Source organism: Taudactylus pleione, unplaced genomic scaffold (assembly GCF_031769625.1).
Source record: "Taudactylus pleione unplaced genomic scaffold, aTauple2 ptg000041l, whole genome shotgun sequence".
Lineage (NCBI taxonomy): Eukaryota > Metazoa > Chordata > Amphibia > Anura > Myobatrachidae > Taudactylus > Taudactylus pleione.
The window spans coordinates 15,548,730-15,567,223 of record NW_028284443.1 but is presented as its reverse complement, the minus strand read 5'-3'; the positions used below and the strand labels follow the sequence as shown (position 1 = coordinate 15,567,223).

The window sequence follows — 18,494 nt, the reverse complement described above, 5'->3', positions numbered from 1 at the left end:
CCATTTTTGACTAACTGGAGCTTTCAGGAAACTTGTCGACAATTTGGAATATAAGAAAGCAGCACAATCAGACGTTGATAATCGATTATTTCCACTTCGCGCTCACACCATGGCCAGATTAACAATGGGACAGATGGAGCTGCAACTTTTTTGATACATTTTTATTGATTTTTCCGGGTTGCTTCGGTATGGAAATAATGTTTTGTTGTTTTTTATCATACTCAAGTAGCAGAATGTACGATAAACAAGCTTCTTTTCGATTTCAGGGGGTGTGCTCAGACTTTTGACAAGTACTGTATGTCTAAAAGGTTTTTGACTATGAACATGATGTTGTCTCTTCTGAATATGGTCTCCTAGAGCAATGTGGTTTGTCCAGTAAGGAGTCTGGAGAGATGTGAGAGCTTTTAAAATTGGTTGAAAGCATGTTGAAAAATTAATATAAAACTGAATTATAAAGAGGTTCCGGAACAAAAGGATGAGCAAGAGAGAGACACTGGTCCCAGTCGGTGGTGCACTGGTTCCCATTCAGGTTAACTGAGGCCCAATCCATAATAAAATCAGAATTAAGAAAATTCAGAATTCTTCCCTACAGAATCATGCCTAGTCTAGTGACCCTAAATAAAACCGTTGAGGATGCAGTGGAGGTGGGAGGGCTGAGTCAGACATCCAATTCGTCCAAGAGATGGAGTAGTAGTCGGCTCTGTGCAGCCTAGTCATGTTCTTTAATACCAAACTTAGCAAATTGTTGATGGACCTCATTCTGTGTGTGTGTTGCATTGTCTGTCTAAACAGCAAAGGACCTACCCCAAACTTTTGCCAGAATGTTGTAAGCACCGTTATCTAGAATGCTGTAGGATTAAGATTTTCCTTCCCTTTGCTGAAACTAAAGGACCCAGGTCAAACCATGAAAATTAGCCCAAGACCATTATCATGACTTTGACATGTTGTGCACCTATCAGTCATATATGATACTTGACTAATTTTCTTACAAATTTCTGTGGGTTATTAGGGAAAACCAGTGATGTTGCTGGCCCTAGTCTTTCATTTCAGAGTGGAACATCGCAGCCATCGCATCTAAATGAATTTCCCAAAAAGTGTTCTGGCATCTGCCAAACCCAGATTGACATACTGCCAAATTGTAAAGTGTGCTTCCTCAGTCCAAAGAATGTTTTTCTACTGCTCCAGAGTCCAATGGCCGTGCACTACACACCACTCCAGTCAACACTTGACATTGTGTATGATAATTTGAGACTTGTGTGCGGCTGCTGAGCCCTCGGAGCCCAATCCATGAAGCTTCTGGCTAATAATTTTTGTGCAGAAGTAACTTCCAGAGGAGCTCAGTAGAAATGATTGAACTGATTTTTATGCTCTCTATATTGCTGCTCTGTGAGCATGTGTAGCCTACTGCTAGGTGGCTGTGCTTTAGTTGCTCCTAACCATTTTCATTACAAAATAACAGCAGTCACATTGGAGAAGCACTAGCAGATCAGAATTTTGACAGACAAACTTGTTGTGAAATTGGCATCCCATGACAGTGTCTTATTGAAAGTATGATCCATATTACTACTAATGTTTGGTTAAATGTTTAATGATTTCATATGCCTCTTAGCAATAACATGCTAATTAGAACGACTGTCCACCTACTTTTGGACATGAATGGAATGTTTATATATAGATACGAAGACAGTTTTACACATGTTGTAATGAGCACTCAGAGACAGTAGGCTAAATCACAAAACACAAACTTTAGATTCTGAATCTATAACTTTTATCAGGGATAAAATAACACTCACCTATTTAAAGAGTGAACCCACTACCAGTAGAACCATGCCACGCTATCCTTGCCACACGTGTGGTTCTTTCCAATGACTGATGTCATTAGCAAGCGCCGTGTGTGCAAGTAAAGACAGATAAAACACCATGTATATCCTAGTACAAAGGGAAAGCACATTGTAAACAAAACCTGTGTGGCCAGGATAGCGGCCTGATGAAAGTGGCCCTGAGTGCCGCTGCTCTGCATTAGTATTTTTGGGTTCTGTCCATTTGAAAGGTTATGCTGTAAAGCATAAACTATATAATATAAGTATGTAACACTTATTATTATATATTTATATAGTGGTGTCCTCTTATATAGTGGTGTCCTCTTACACCCTAGCCTTTTTGCAAGATGCGTCCCAGACTTATTTCTCAATTTAGCTTATAGTGTACTTAGGATTAGTATTTTTGTTACAATGAAATTAATATAAAATCACAGATTAAGCAAAATGCTGTGTGGCATGATGCATTGAACGACTTGCTTGTATTGGTCCTCAGTCTTTTTCATTTTTATTAAGGTTAGCGTCAGAATCGCACACAGCTACAGCATCAAATGCTAGTGTCCAGAGCACCCATTTACTTTTGTTGCATTGGAATGCAAATATGATACAAAACTGTGGTGGAAAGCATGAGCATGGCTTAGTTGAAAAGTCAGTGGCATGCCAAGCGGGGCTATTTGGTGCAATTTAAGGACAAGGTGTATGTGTGCACATCTGTATAGAGCTATTCACTAGTGCTCAAAGCAAGGGACTTTTCTAAAAACTTACCAGATCTGTGTTTTGTTATCTCCCCAGGTTGCAGAAACAATGTTTCCTCATCCTCCTCCTCTTCTTCCTCCTCCACCACTAATGTTTATACCGTGAATTCTTCTCAGCCGATCGCATCGTATAATTTGAGTTCTCTGTCCTCTGGAGCCAGTACTGCGGCTGGGGCTGGAGCTGGTGCTATTACAATGGCAGCTGCTCAGGCAGTTCAGGTGACGGCACAGGTAAATATATATATATTTTTTTTATTGTAATTGCAAACTGCGTTTTTGTGTGTATGAAGCAATGATCTGTTGATCCTTAATATATTCATAGATGAAAGAAGGTAGAAGAACATCAAGCATGAAAGCCAGTTATGAAGCCTTTAAAAATAATGACTTCCAGCTTGGGAGAGAGTTCTTGTCTAGAGAATCATCCACTTACTCCTCTTCAGCACTGGCTTCTACGCTAACTCAGACTTTAACATCTTCAGCCACAACAGATTCTAGAAGTGGACGAAAAAGCAAGTAAGTTGCGATTATTTATATATATATATATATATATATATATATATATATAATATTCGGGTAAAATAAGTATTGAACACATCAGTGTTTTTCTCAGTAAATATATTTGTAATGGGGCTGTTGTAATGAAATGTTCACCAAATGTCAGCAACAACCAATGCAATCTACACATGCAAGGACATCAAACCATAGATGTTCATAAATTGTTATGTGTAATAATGTCAAATGACACAGGTAAAAAGTATTGAAAACGCTTACTGAAACTTATTTAATACTTCATACAAAAGCCTTTGTTGGTAATGACAGCTTCAAGACGCCTCCTGTATGGAGAAACTAGTTGCATTGCTCAGGTGTGATTTTGGCCCATTCTAGATATTCAATTGTATTCAAGTCAGGTGATTGGCTGGGCCATTCTAGCATCTTTATTTTCTTTCTCTGAAACCAATTGAGTGTGTCCTTGGCTGTGTGTTTGGGATCATTGTCTTGCTGAAATGTCCACCGTCGTTTCATCTTCAGCATCCTGGTAGATGCCAGCAGATTTTTATAAAGAACTAGCTGGAGTACCCAGCGTTGCCCGGGATTTTAATAATGTTTATTTACATGTCATCCTCCAACCAACCTCTCCTTAGGCAGGCCTCACAAAAAGTGTGACAAACTTCCCCATCAACAGTCTTAAGGTCTTCGAAGGAAGTAGGACCTGTAACAGTGTAAAGCAAACTTCGGAGATAGAAGCATCCAAAATTTGTAGGATGTACAGTGTAAACACGGCCAAGAGCTTCTGTTGCTCTGATACCAGGATGACCATCTACAGCGACTCCCTGTTTTCTGCGCAGAAAAACTTGGGGAGAAGCATTCCATGTGTAATATTTTGGCAGCTCACAGTACAGCAGGGTCCTTGCAAAGTCATCATTTTGACACGGAAGAAAGAAGTAAATGTTGCGTAATTTGGTATAGTCAGAGAGCTGGGAATGCTGGTAAAGCCTGCTAAAGCACTCTTCGATAATAAGCATTAAGATCATGACAATACAAAGCGCTTGCTCCGAGGCCCTACCCATATGCCGTGAGGCCCCACAATGAGCGTCCAGCAAAAATTGTGGTTTTAAATTTATTAAAAATTAACAGTAATTAATTTCGATTTAATTTTTTTTTTTTAGTTGCCTCCGCTGTGTTTTAATACGCTCATATGTAAAATTTCACGATCGTGGCTTGTAAACTGGATTTGTATAGAAAGGCAGAAGGACAAATTTAACACTTTTATATAGTAGATGTCTCTGTACATTTTTTCCATTCATCCTTCCTTCAATCATATGAAGTGTGCCAGTAACGTGCTGAAAAACAGCCCCACACCATGATGTTCCCACCTCCAAACTTCACTGTTGGTATGGTGCTTTTGGGGTGATGTGCAGTGCCATTTCTCCTCCAAACATGGTGTGTATCATGGCATTCAAAGAGTTAAATTTTGGTTTCATCATTTCACAGGCTTGTCCAAATGTTGTGCAGCAAACTTTAAACGAGCTTCAACATGCTTTTTCTTCAGCAATGGAGTCCTGCTTGGTGAGAGTGCATACAGGCAATGGCGGTTGAGTGCATTACTTATTGTTTTCTTTGAAACGATTGTACATGCTAATTCCAGGTCTTTCTGAAGCTTTCCACAAGTGGTCCTTGGCTCTTGGGCAACTCTTCTGATTCTTTTCACTCCTCTGTCAGAAATCTTGCGAGGAGCACCTGGTTGTGGCCGGTTTATGGTGAAGTTCTGTTCTTTCCACTTCCGGATTATGGCCTCAACAGTGCTCACTGGAAAATTCAGAAGTTTAGAAATCCTTCTGTAACCAATGCCATCAGTATGTTTTGCAACAATAAGGTTGCAAAGGTCTTGAGAGAGCTCTTTGCTATTACCCATCATGAGATGTTTCTTGTGACACCTTGGTAATGAGGCACTTTTTTATAGGCCATCAGTTGGAACTGAACCAGCTTATATTAATTTGCACTGACAAGGAGCAGGATTGCTTTCTAATTACTGATATATTTCATCTGGTGTCTTGCCTTTCCATGCCTTTTTGCACCTACCTTTATGTGTTCAATACTTTTTCCTCTGTGTCATGTCACATTATTACACATAACGTAATTTATGGACATCTATGGTTTGATTTCTTTGCATGGGTTGTTACTGACATTTGGTGAAAATTTCATTACAATAGCCTCATTACAAATATATTTTATTGAGAAAAATGTCGGTGTTCAATACTTATTTTACCCGCTGTGTGTATATATACATGTTCACAATATCCTTGCACTGAAACAAGATTGAGCAGCACCTCAAAAACGGGACCCCTGTTAGTGGGCCCCAGAACATACAATGCATTAATATGAATTTGAGGGCGCTAAGAACACACACAATTTATATTTCTTTTTCTTAGAACAATAGTCCTTCTGACGGAAATTATTTTTTCTTCCTTTTAATGTATTCTGGTTCCTAAGACCAATGAAAGTGATGTTCCAAATGAAGAGGTATCCTTTAGATTAGTGGTTCTCAAAATTGGTCCTCAAGACCCCACACAGTACACATTTTCCAGGTCACCAAGCATGTGCACAGGTGTATTCGTTACTCACTGACATATTTTAAAAGATCCACAGGTGAAGCTCATTATTTCAATTGTGATTCTATGAGGAGACCTGGAAAACATGCACTGTTTGGAGTCCTGAGGACAGAGTTTGAGAACCTGTACTTTAGATGGATAAACTGGAGAGTCCTGGAATTAGACCCTCTCACCAAAAATCACCTGATATATGGCCAATTGACCCCTTGTTTGTAAAGCCGCATAATATTTATTATTGATGAAAAATTTCCAATTGAATAACATTTTCTTACATCAAGTAAAATGGTGGTATATAACCAACGCCTTTGTGGGATAGATGTAACTTCACTCCAACACCCCATAGGTGTGGGCTCTATGGTAGGAAACCTCACTGTTGGCATATAGATATATCACCAAAAGTAAAAACCTATGCGTTTCGTCCCCAGCATGGGACTTCTTCAGGGGTACAATCTTTAAAAAGGGTGATAAATACATATGAGAGGACAAACATTGGTATATAATTGAATTTCCAATCAAATAAAATAAATAATTAGCAAATACGTACATATACATACTAAAAATTGGTGTGTAACATATTTACAGAATTGCTCCACGAGATCTTGGAACGAATGGAGTTTCCAATATGGACTGATGAAGAGCATCTAGTGGAAAAATATATGTATAGATGTATATCATGAGTATGTATATACATATAAGCACACACATCATAAGAATAAGAGTTTAGAAATAATATTGAATTCCAATACGTAAATATAGTGGTTATACATACCAAGCATTAATGTGTATCAGACTGAAGGAATTAGTCCCCAATTTCAAACCTAAGCAAATGCTCCAGGTACAGCCTAATAATACAAAATACATATAGCTTCCATCTGAAACCCAATGATACCATAGGCGAATGCATGTACTCATATATACATATAGACTAAGAAAGACCTTTGTCTAATACCAAACAATATAATAATTTATTTTTTAGCGTTTAGAAATAGTTGTATTCTGAATGTGCTTCCTTTTGATGTTAATTACTTATTAGGGGGGATATAATTTTTTGACATTTCATATAATTGTACCTGAAAATACATGTACTAATCTATGCTTTTATTATCATTTAGGAGCAACAATAAATCATCAAGCCAACAGTCTTCATCCTCCTCATCCTCTTCCTCTCTGTCTTCTTGCTCATCATCATCGGCTTTAGCGCACGAACTGTCTCAGCAGGCAGCAGCCATTCCAGAATCCGATTCTAATAGCCAAGTTGATTGGACTTATGATCCAAATGAACCCCGTTACTGCATCTGTAATCAGGTTGGTTTTGAGCTTATTGTACATATTGGTTGCTGTTGATAAAAGAAATAACCCTTGCACTAAATCTTCTCCTTTTCCAATATTAGTACTTTGGTGGACATGGAAGGGAAGATCCAGCACAGCAGATCTTAAGCTTTTTATTAATTACAATGTTGGATCTCTTCTGTTACGGTGCGAGCTGGGCAGCTCCTAAGATCGTAGTGCCGACATCTTGCTAATAAGGATCACTGGAGTTTCCAGGGCAGGGACACAGCAACATACTTTAATTAAGACATGGATATTTATTAGAGGTGTACTGCAATACCTCTTTTAAAGATTTGCACAGTAACTCGTCCTTAGGATAAAATGGAAACATAGTGTGTGTACCTGTCATAGCTTTGAAATACATACTATTATTAGAACATATTGAGTTAAATTCTAATTTCTATGTAAAGTTAATAGTGCACATAACATTTTTGTGAACAATTAGTTACAATACTGAACTCGTCTCTTCAGGTGTTATTTCACTTAGCTCTTGGTGTATGCAAGAGATCCTGTGACACTTACTCGTGATCATTCAGAGCAAATGTACAGAAAGCAGTGAGCTTGACAACATCAAGTTTCTTAGCACACTGCATGCTCTTGTCAGTATATAGACTGTTCACTATATTAATAGTAGTTATGTTATATAACTATACGATTAATTCGATTTCATATTGCTGACTTCAGGCGTATCTGTAAAAATGGAATGTATAAAGGAAGACCTAGGCAGTGTATGTTTCGTTATGTGTTGTCTGTTTACTGTGCAGTTGTAATCAACCCTCATTCTCATATTTTTTAATGTTTTTTTTTTTTTTTTTTTAAAGAGAAGCCTAAATTATGAAGATACCCTTTGCTTTAGAGACGATAGATGACACAAATGGCCTTATTATTCATCCTCCATATTATTTAGTTTGGTTTGCTATCAACCAGTGGTCTCCTAAACCCAGAATTAAAGATTCATTTGATTAGTTGGTCTATGTGGAAAATGTAAAAACTGCTGAGAAAAGTCCAGATTTTTATGCATTCAATGCAAAAATGAAAATGTTATAAATATGTGAAAAAATACTTTTTAATAAATAAAACCGTTGTATGCGCCAAGAGTAGCATGAGCTAAGTGTCACACTTCTAAAGCTGTGGAGAAATACCCCATCTGACACTTCCATGAACAAAGAAAAATAGCACATGGTAGTTGTCCTACTGTTCATGAGCATTATGTAGGGAAGTAATTTGGCTGAGTGTAAAAGAAGGAAGTAATAAAAGTACAAGAGAGATTACACTGCTCCAGGGACAGTAGCAGGTGGGGAATTTGGCTGTGACAATATACATGTCAGTCTGTAATGAAGGTTTTCTGAGTTGAGCTCAGGGAGGAGAGAGACCTCCCATGGTGTAAGTAGATTTTAAGAGCTCTCAAATTCTGTCTATGAGGGAATAATTCCTTTTATCCAACTTGTTTTAGTTATTACCGTACAACACAATTACATGGCACATCCCGTGCACAAACCACACATCCCAACTTGTATGGAAAGAAAGATACATTTCCCATAATATGCTCACATTGCTTTTTAAAGTATGCAATCTTCTACTTTCTCTATATATTGTAATTACCTCTTCAATAAAATAAGCAACCTGATTGTAACATCAAGCTCTCCTGTGAAGCTAAACTTTACGACTTGCTAGGGCATTTCCCCTGCCCCAACTTATTACTTTGTCCTTGGTAAATTCTTAACATTAATTGGCTTCATACCTGCAGCCCTCCCCCCCCCCCCCCCCCCCCCCCTTACAGCATCTACCCATCGTCTGCCTTCCTCTCTCCTGCTTATATTTACTATCGTATAACAGGATCAGTATGTAATACCGCTGGCCGCATGGACCCTGAAGTACACCTGCAGCCTTTATTTGTTTACATTGTCCTAGCCTATAACCCCATTCCATTGCTTCTGAAAAGGACCCCAGTGTTTGCTAACAGTGTTCTAACTACCGTGAGTGCAAGGGGTGCGGCTGCTATGGTGTCTGAGCTGCCTCTGTGGCGCGCCGCTCCCCCTGCACCCACTCACGCACACTAGGTGGACTGGCCCAGTCAGGGCTGCCGAGGGGGGCCCCGGGTGTCAGCGATGTTGACTTGGTGCCGTCCTGCCAGCTGATTACAGCTGGTGTATTGGCTGGCAGTCATGAAGAGACGGCGCCGCCGGTCACGAAGCAATTGGAGCTCACGGACCGGCAGCCAATCAGCAGTGGTGGCTTTTGATTGGCTGCCAGTCCGCGAGTTACATTTGGCTCGCGGACTGGAGTCAGATTGAAATTGCGCAAACGCTGTCTGCCGCTGCCTGTGCGTCAGCTGTAATTATCTGGCGGCCCAGCCCCAAATTCACACCTGCTGGCTGTACACAGGAGGTGAGTTGCTGGTGGTGGTGGTGGTGGGGGGGGTGGTGTTGGCATAATGTGCAATGGTCACTGCTATTGTGTGGAGTAATGTGTTGTATGGGGCATTACTACTATGTGGACTAATCTGTCAAGGGCATTAATGTGTGGTATAATGTGTAAGGGTCATTACTGTGTGGCATAATGTATATGGGGCACTACTAGTGCATGGCATAATGTGGCACAACCTGAGTGGGCTCTGTGTGGCATAACATGTATGGGCTCTGTGTGAGGGCAAATGTACTTTTTTTTTACCCCCTTTTAAGATCTTATGTGGTCCACAAAGTTCTAGTTACACCCTTGCATGCAAACAGAGACTCTGCATTTAATATGAACTTGCATTGGCATCACAGACGGTGTAATGGTTAGCATTACTGCCTTACAGCGCTGAGGTCATGGGTTCGATTCCCACCATGGCCCTACCTGTGTGGAGTTTGTATATTCTCCCTGTGCTTGCGTGGGTTTCCTCCGGGTACTCCGGTTTCCTCCCGCACTCCAGAAATATACTGGTAGGTTAATTGGCTCCCAACACAAATTAACCCATGTGTGTACGCATGTGATAGGGAACATAGGCCCTGATTCAGAGCCGCTCGTAAGCGGCCGCTCGTTCGTTCTGACCGATGTTCGCACATCTGCGCATGCGTACGGATTTTAATATGCATGCGCGAACCAGTCAGTGCGGCCGAAAATCGTTAGTTCGCTATATAGCGAATGCCTGCTATTTTGAGTGACAGAAGGAGGCGTCTGTGGGTGGTAACGGGAAGGTGCTTGAAAACGGGTGTGGACTTCGAACGCAGGCGTGCTTAAAGGTCAAAACGGGCGTGCATAATTAATACAGCAGCGTCATTGACCACATCACTTGTTTTTTTTTTACTCAGAACTGCTCGCAAAATAGCGGTTGAAAAAACCAGCCACAAGAATAGCGAGCAGTTCATACGCTGTTCGATGTACTCGATTAATCTAATAAATAGCGGATATGAAGTATGGTGCGAGCGGCAAGGGGGCGTATTTTTCAAAATTACAACCGCAAGTTTTGCTCGCTCGTTCAGACTTAGAGGCGTGAACAGACCGCAATTAGCGATCGGTTCATTTGAATAGCCACCCCTTGTTTTAGAACGAACGACCGCAAATAGCGAGCGGCTCTGAATGAGGGCCATAGATTGTAAGCTCCACTTGGGCAGGGACTGATGTGAATGGGCAAATACTCTCTGTAAAGCGCTGCGGAATATGTGTGCGCTATATAAATAACTGGTAATAAATAAGTAAAATGAGTCATCAAGTTTGCTCAGACTGAGGTTGAAAAAAAAAAAACACTTTTGTAGCTTTCTCACAGGTTTTTGGTGAACTGCTAATTTCCACTGGAGCCAGCCCCAGAATCTGTCTACTTTAAGAGTGTTCACATTTTTGGGGATTGTGTGACAGTGTGTGGCCTTCATGAAGTTCAAACCTAGGCAAAAACCTAATCCTAGTCAAACTACACCACCATGCCAAATTTGGTGGAGCTAGGTCCAAATGGCTGTGCATAAAGGACAGACAGACACGTTTTCTCGTTTATTATATAGATAAAAACATACAAACAGATGCAAGAAGTACAGTATAGTGTAGTAACCTACAAGTATTTGTTACTTCTATAAATATGAAAACCAAGACTAATATATATACAGTATATATAATAATTTTTTATGATGCATATGTCAGTTTTATAACCTTCATATACACTAATGGAGTGTAGATGTAAATTGTGATTTTTCTTGTTCTAGGTATCCTATGGTGAAATGGTAGGCTGTGATAACCAAGATGTAAGTATCCCCTATCAGAAATTAAGTACATCCAGAATTGTTTTACAATAACTTTCAGGGGAAAAAAATCTGAAAGTATATACCATGTCTTTTTTTTTTTTTATTTGATTCAATGAAATGTGAAGATCAATAGAATACAGTCTATATGTACAAATACATTACCTTCCATTACTGAAAAAAGGTAGCATGGTTTGGGGCTTGAATTTTACCTATTTATAAAGAGAAAACACTTCAAAGCAATGTTTGGCTTGGTCACTAGTTAATGTTAACAAAGCTACTAGGAGAAACACTACAAGCACACGTTTTAAAAAAAATGTAGATGAACAATCTATTTGAAAAGCATTTTTATAACTTTGAGGTGAGCATTGTGCCACATGGTTTGAGAAGTCCGATACAAATACAGCTGTTGGAGGGTTTGCAGACAGGTCAGGCACTGCTGCAGGTTATCTAATCTTGTTAGTATCTCTTTATTTTGGCAATTATATAGAGCTATAGATTAATGAAAACTCGCAGCATACAGATTTGTCCTCATGTACTATTGCTGCAGTAATGCCAAAGAGCCCTTCTCAGCGTACCAGGTCCCATGTGACTGCTTACGCTGAGTCTTTCACGTATTTTTCGGACGAAAACGTGTCTTAGTCGCAATGCGATGTAACCTTTAACGAGTCTGCACTAATTTGAAATGTCACACTTGTACATCTGTGTGCAAATGAATGTGAACCTGTATATAAAGTGCTATGATGCTGTGGCCGCAGCTTTTTCACGTGAAGTTACGTTGTGCTTCATTTGTGACTTTGTACATACAGTATTTTAAATTAATTCCTTTGCGGTTAAAGTCACAGCCCAGCGTCTTTAGCACAGACTGAGTGGGGTTTTGCTACGTCTGCGATGCAAATTTAAAGAAAAAGTTGCTACCCTACACCTCTCATCGCGGCTCACTTGTGCAAGACGTCTCACGCCGCAAGATGTCTTGAGGCTAGGTATATGAGGACACATATGTAGGTTTTGGGTATTTTTCTGTTAGAACCTACTTTAACTCTTATTTTAATGTTCTTCAAGTTCCTATAGGGTATGCCATATTAAATTATTTATCCTTCCCATCATTGTCCTTCACCTAGCCAAAAAATGTTACCTTCTACTTTAAGAAGTGGTTTGTTTAATACCAGTTGACCATATCAATCAATGTGTTTTCTAAATCCTGGTTCCTACAAAAGACAGGTGATTTCCACTTGTGTTTGTCCATATATATTTGGACACTGACACAATTTTTGGTATTTTAGCTGTTTACCAAAATCCTATTCAAGTTACTTCTATAATGAATATGATTTTAATGTGCAGACTATCACTTTAATTTAAGGGTATTCACATCCAAATAGGAATTACAACTGTTTTTCTGTTTCAAAGGAACAAGAGTAATTTGATAATTGACTCAAAAGCTCTTTCATGGACATCCCTTCATTATTTCTTTAAAAACTAAGTAGGCAAAAGGTCTGGGGTTTATTCCAAATGTGGCATTTGCGTTTGGAAGCTGTGCTGTGATCCCACAACATGCGGTCAGAGGAGCTCTCCATGCAAGTGACACTATGCCATCCTTAGGCTGCAAAAAAGTGTTTAAAAATGGCTGCAATTCCTAAATATTTCATACTATTTTTTTTTTTTTTTGTTCAATCCCTTGAATTAAAGCTGAAAGACTGCACTTCAATTGTATCTCCATTGTTTCTTTTCAAATCCATTGTGGTGGCACACAGAGCCAAAATTATAAAAATTGGCAGCGTCCAAACTGCATGTAAAAGCTGAAATTTTCTCATCTTTTGAAGTGTTTCGAGGTAAACTCTGTGATCTAATTTGGTCGACAGGAATGCCTGGTGTTATTGGATAACTATTCATATTTCCACACTTCAATTTCAGGAAAACGCCAAAAATATCTTCATTATATACTATATGTGTTCCTATATGCAATGCAGACCCCTACCTTTTTTTCAATTAAACAACATAACAAAAGTCAATGACTTAGCTGTCAAAGAAACACTAACATCACTCAGATTATGACCGATCAATTCATGCACTATACTATAAAGGCGGAAATAGTTTCTTGGGATATCTGCAAATCCGTTGGACTTATCAGACGCCAGTATCTAGACCCCAGCTAGTGATTGCTGAGTTCATGGAATTCCCACAGTTGGGAAAGTGTGTTCACCCCGTGGTCGTCATTTTGTATCACATCTCTGTATGTAGCAGCACTTGCTCTATTTCATTATTAGGTAACTTGTCTTGATAGAGAGAGCGAACATTACTGGTAGATTTAGACTGTCCTCATTGAGAGCTATTTTATGCTGATCTGATTAGGTTCTACATTGGTCCTTTTGGACGTTTTCATCAAATGCCATAATTTGCCTTAAGCTTATGATTTCCATACATGACTACTGACAAAGCAATGATCGCCCAATAAAGCAGTGTAGCTCAATCAAAGCCATTTTTAACCTTGTTATGTATCAGCAGCTAAGATGCTGAATTCTTCCACATGTTGCCACATTAAGGTGTAGTTGTTTGCAGTTGATGGTGAGATCATAATTACACTGTCCATTTCCTTGTTTCCGGACTGCTGCTTTTTGTGTGTTTATGCCTCTAATGAAGGAGATTGGGCAGACTTTTGCTTTACCCGTGTCCTCCAAATGCGAGCCTGCAGGCCACTATAGCAGAAGCTTTTTTCTGGGCTTCTCTTATGATTTGCTTTCCTATAGATATGTTCTCTCAAGGAGTTTAAGAGGCACTCTTGCTTCTGCAGTCCTTTTATCACATAAGAATAACATTCCATATGTAGTTCTTTAGTCATTGGAAAAACCTTTCCATTAGCCACATTTTTCTGTACTCCATGCTTTATACCATGTGTCTGAATCTTGGTTTCCCAATAGGTCTGCAGCATTCTTTCATGTCTGAAGATGTATTGTAATTCTTCCTGGTGCAACCTTGCATTCTAGTAACATGGTTTTACCTTTGTACAAATATGTTGCTTGAAATGAAGAACTTCTCTGCTTCTTTATTTTTTAAAGGCCCAGCATACTCCTGAATGCATTTCCAAATAGATAAAAACTTTGTAACTGATGCCACACTTTAGCCCCGTTACCCCCATGCATCTGGGAACACCAAGTACAAAAATGACAAGAGTGTATAAAAGCTATCTGCTTTGCCAATTACCTCATGCTAAAACAATTTATTGTAGCAGTGTTCTATTACAGACCTAAATTAGCAAGTCTGTTTGATGAATAAAAATATTATGTTGCAGAAAATAAAGTTAACATTTCTATAATTTTTGTTTGTTTCTTTTTACATTTTAATGTAATATATACGCAAGATTGCAGAAATACATTTTGATCATTTTCGTTTTTGTAAACCCAATTAAAAAAAAAATCACAATTATTGTAAAATAATTGTACTGTAATATGCACAATGACAAATACCTACTCTAGTGAAAGCTAGGCTATCGGGAATTAAAAAAAACAAATGGATCACAAAATGCAAATAAGTTTTTCTGTTCTATGGGTAACTAATACCATATATCAATAGTTGAGTTTAAAGATTAAGATTATTAATCAACTTTCTCTAAAATACCTTTTTGTAATACGTTTTTTGTGTTTTCAGTGCCCGATTGAATGGTTCCATTATGGATGTGTTGGATTGTCGGAAGCTCCTAAAGGCAAATGGTATTGCCCACAGTGTACTGCTGCCATGAAGAGAAGAGGAAGCAGACATAAATAACCTTTAAAAACCTACTTAATGCAAAAAAAAAAAAAAATATATAAGATATTTTTTAAGCAGACATTAACACCATTTATTGTCATGACAGTCATTTGCTTGTTGTATTGTATGGTACCTGGTGTATTCGAGAATACTGTTCCAGTGGATCAGCACCTCATGATTTGTATGTAATCATTACTGGGATCATTGGCTCACATTTCTGTCCTTGCAGGATTTCAACATTGCTTTTTTTTTTTTAAAAACTAATTTTTTTGCAACTTATGTTTACATTTATATATTAAAGAGGTATCTCTTGCACGAAATTCCAAGCTGTTATGTAACATTGTATAAAAATGTCACAGAATCTACCACAAAGTATGAGTATGCAGTAATTTCTAAACACTTTATAAACATATTTTGTTTCCTTTTGAAACAAATCTCAGCTGGCTGAAGAAAATGAGTTCTGTTTTTTGGGCTGGCATCCATTAAGTGTATACATACGTAATTATTTAATCTGTTATGTGAGGAGTAAAATGTTGGCAATATTACTACACAAAATATAGTGTAGTTAAGTATCAATGTGATCAATTTTTTACCGGATGTATTCTTTTTTTTTTTTTTTTGTGTTCATTATTACATAGTGATATTAGCAAATAAAGTAATTCTTATCCATAATTTGTTATGAATTGATGATCTTTTAGGAAGATATTTATTTTTGGTTCTTGCAAACAGTTCATACATAAAAACCACTTGCCTGGCATTCTAAATACATCATATTTAAAAGAGAGGTTAACAGGGGCACACTGGGGGGTCTTCTGCTCCCATATCCTATGGAAGCTAAAGAACAATGCACTGACGTTTAGGATATGCACCTGGTACCTCCTTTGTTGCTTGTCTGTTACCATGGCGCTGGTCACGTTCATTAAGCACCCACGGCTGGCCATTCCTCTGTCCATGGTGGGTGTTAATGCATTCCATGAGGTATTCCCGATACAAACGTGACACTGTACATGGAGGAATGTTAAATGTCCGCACAACTTTGGAAATGGAATGTCCCATCCTTTGGGCACCCTCTATAGTGCCCTGTTCAAACGCTGATAATTCACGTTGCCTTGCCATGAGCAACCAAGCCAGTGTTCATACTAACTCAGAAATTGACAGATTACAACTGATGCAGGTTTGGACATTTCCAAGATATCCGTATGGTAACGCATCCTACCATTACCTTTACATACTGCTATCCCATGCCTTTTGGCACGTCAGTGTATATAGGTGCAGGGCCATCTCTTCCATTGGGTTTGTTGGGCAGTTGCCCAAGGGCCTGAAGCTTGTAGGGCCCACCAACCTGCCCCCCTATAGCCGCGAGTACTCACCTCAGTCCCAGTTTCACTTCATCCGCCGGCTTCAGATCAGTCAGAGACTACATGTGTGGGAGGTCTGATGGGCATGCAGGAGGGTTTAATTTTGACCATTTACATTTTTTTTTTTCCTGTGAATGGGTGAGTAGGGGCCCCAGTGCATTGATTTGCCCAGGGCCCACACTGCTGTTAAGACAACCCTGTATAGGTGGTAGGCCTGGCTAAGGGGGGGGGGGGCAACAGTGAAAGAAGCAGAGGAGAAACAAATATGCGCTCAGGCACCACTTACCTGGAGGAGGAGGAACAGCAGAGGTCAGGGGAAGAAAGATGACATGGCAAGCAGGTGCACTATGCTTAGGCTAACCATATTATCCCTTTAAACCGGGACACATGAATTGAACAGGTTCTGCGGCTGGCTAACTTCAAGCCTGCATTTCACCTGGTTTTAATCAGCCACAGAACCTGTGTAATTCATGTGTGTCCTGGTTTAAAGGAATAGTATGGTAAGCCTAATTACACAAGAATAGACTGCGCACCCTAGCTAAACAGAGTAGTGACACGCTCTTATTTTGCAATAGGCAGTGTGCGGCCGATTGCAGATGGTGTACTTGCATGTGGCTCATCCATTGTTGGGCCACTTCAGCCTATCAGACATACTAGCCCAACCATTATGGCTTTCCTGGCCCAGTACACCTTTGCCTTTCATCAGGTGCGCAGGATGGGGAGGGGGGCTGCGTGGCTCCCCAGACTTGATGGAGGGACCCAGGTCCACCAACCGTACCCCTTCCATTGCTTGTCAGTGTCCTCTGGCTGTGCGAGGGGGAAGCCATCACACTGAGTTGAGGGGCACACAATGTAGCAAATATTTACTTCAAAATGTTTGTAAGCAGGTATGGCCATGCCTGCTTTTATTAGGCCACGCCCCCCTCCTCAGTATCAGGGCCCGGCACAGCTCTGCCTGCCAAAGCTGTGAAAAGGATACAGCCCTCCTCTTCCTGGCTTTACTGGTCCAGTAGCTGTAAAATATTTATGATCCTAGTGATTACCTCCACCAATGTGCCATGCACAAACTTTCATGGATTTACAATCTCAGAGTAACTATGTTGGTAAGTCTACTTAAATATTCAGCAACTAGAATAATTAATATAGTATTTTATTAATTTCCTTTTACCTGATACAGAAAATATAATACAATTCTACATGTTTTATTTAAAGAAATATTTTGCTGAGTTACTATGAAGCTAATTCTGAGTTTGGAGCAAAGAAATTACCATGTAATTTTGCAACTGGGGAAACCATGTTGCAATGCAGGGGCGCAAATAGATTTATTTACTTACCCTATAAATACTGGACTGCTTTATTTTTACACTGCATTTTAGATTTGAGTTTGGACACTCCCCTCTCACATCTACATCTCTCTGCACATATAAATCTGCCCCACCTGCAGTACAACATGGTTTTGCCAAGGTACAAAGTTACTTTTCTTTATGTTTGCTTTCTCCCTGTCAGCCTCTGGTTATACTGTAATTATAAATACTAAATATTGAGTCAAAAATTAAAATTAATATTTCCAGTGTATCTATTTTACTTCATTGTGTTTTATATTTTGGAATAAATTGAATGCAGCTGTTGTAATGTCATTTCCTTTTATCCTCAGCTGGCAATTCACATGATACCAATTTTGCCTCAGCCCAGTCCTGTGACAGCCTCAAGTCTGCAGATGAAGTTCTATACACAGTATTATAGATTTCTCCTTCATCCACTAGGGGACACTGGAGTTCAAGACAGTGGGGTATAGACGGTGGTAGAGTAGAGCCTGGCACTTTAAAAAAAAAAAAATCTAGAAGTGTGACTGGCTCCTCCCCCTCTATGCCCCATCAGCCCCAGTTTTTAGAATGTGCCCGAGAGAGCCGGAAGCACATCAGGCTGTCTCCAGCCTTTTTTGAGTATAATTTATTTTATTTTATTTTTTTAGAGCTTTTTATTTAAAGCATTGAGGACAGGCAGACTGTTTACTGTGGCAGTCTGCCTGCTACGTGGGAGCCGCCGGGAGGGCACCACACGGCTACTGCAGCCTGTGTCCGGTGACCCTGAGGGGGGACTTTAAACAGAGTCATCAGACTCCATGAGGACCCGACACAACTGAAACCGGTTCGTGTCCGGGTTTCCTCATTTG

General features: G+C 39.5%; 1 protein-coding gene across 1 annotated transcript in view; it reads left to right on the top strand.

The window, feature by feature from the left end:
* The window catches only part of ING3 (inhibitor of growth family member 3), a 30,708-nt gene extending 15,080 nt beyond the window's left edge, over positions 1 to 15,628 (top strand). The window contains exons 8-12 of the mRNA XM_088457674.1: positions 2,610 to 2,803; positions 2,895 to 3,085; positions 6,795 to 6,987; positions 11,187 to 11,225; positions 14,865 to 15,628. Of these exons, the coding sequence (XP_088313800.1) occupies positions 2,610 to 2,803; positions 2,895 to 3,085; positions 6,795 to 6,987; positions 11,187 to 11,225; positions 14,865 to 14,981 (734 nt within the window). The 3' untranslated portion in view covers positions 14,982 to 15,628. The remainder of the gene's footprint in view (positions 1 to 2,609; positions 2,804 to 2,894; positions 3,086 to 6,794; positions 6,988 to 11,186; positions 11,226 to 14,864) is intronic.
* The last annotated feature ends 2,866 nt before the right edge of the window (positions 15,629 to 18,494 follow it).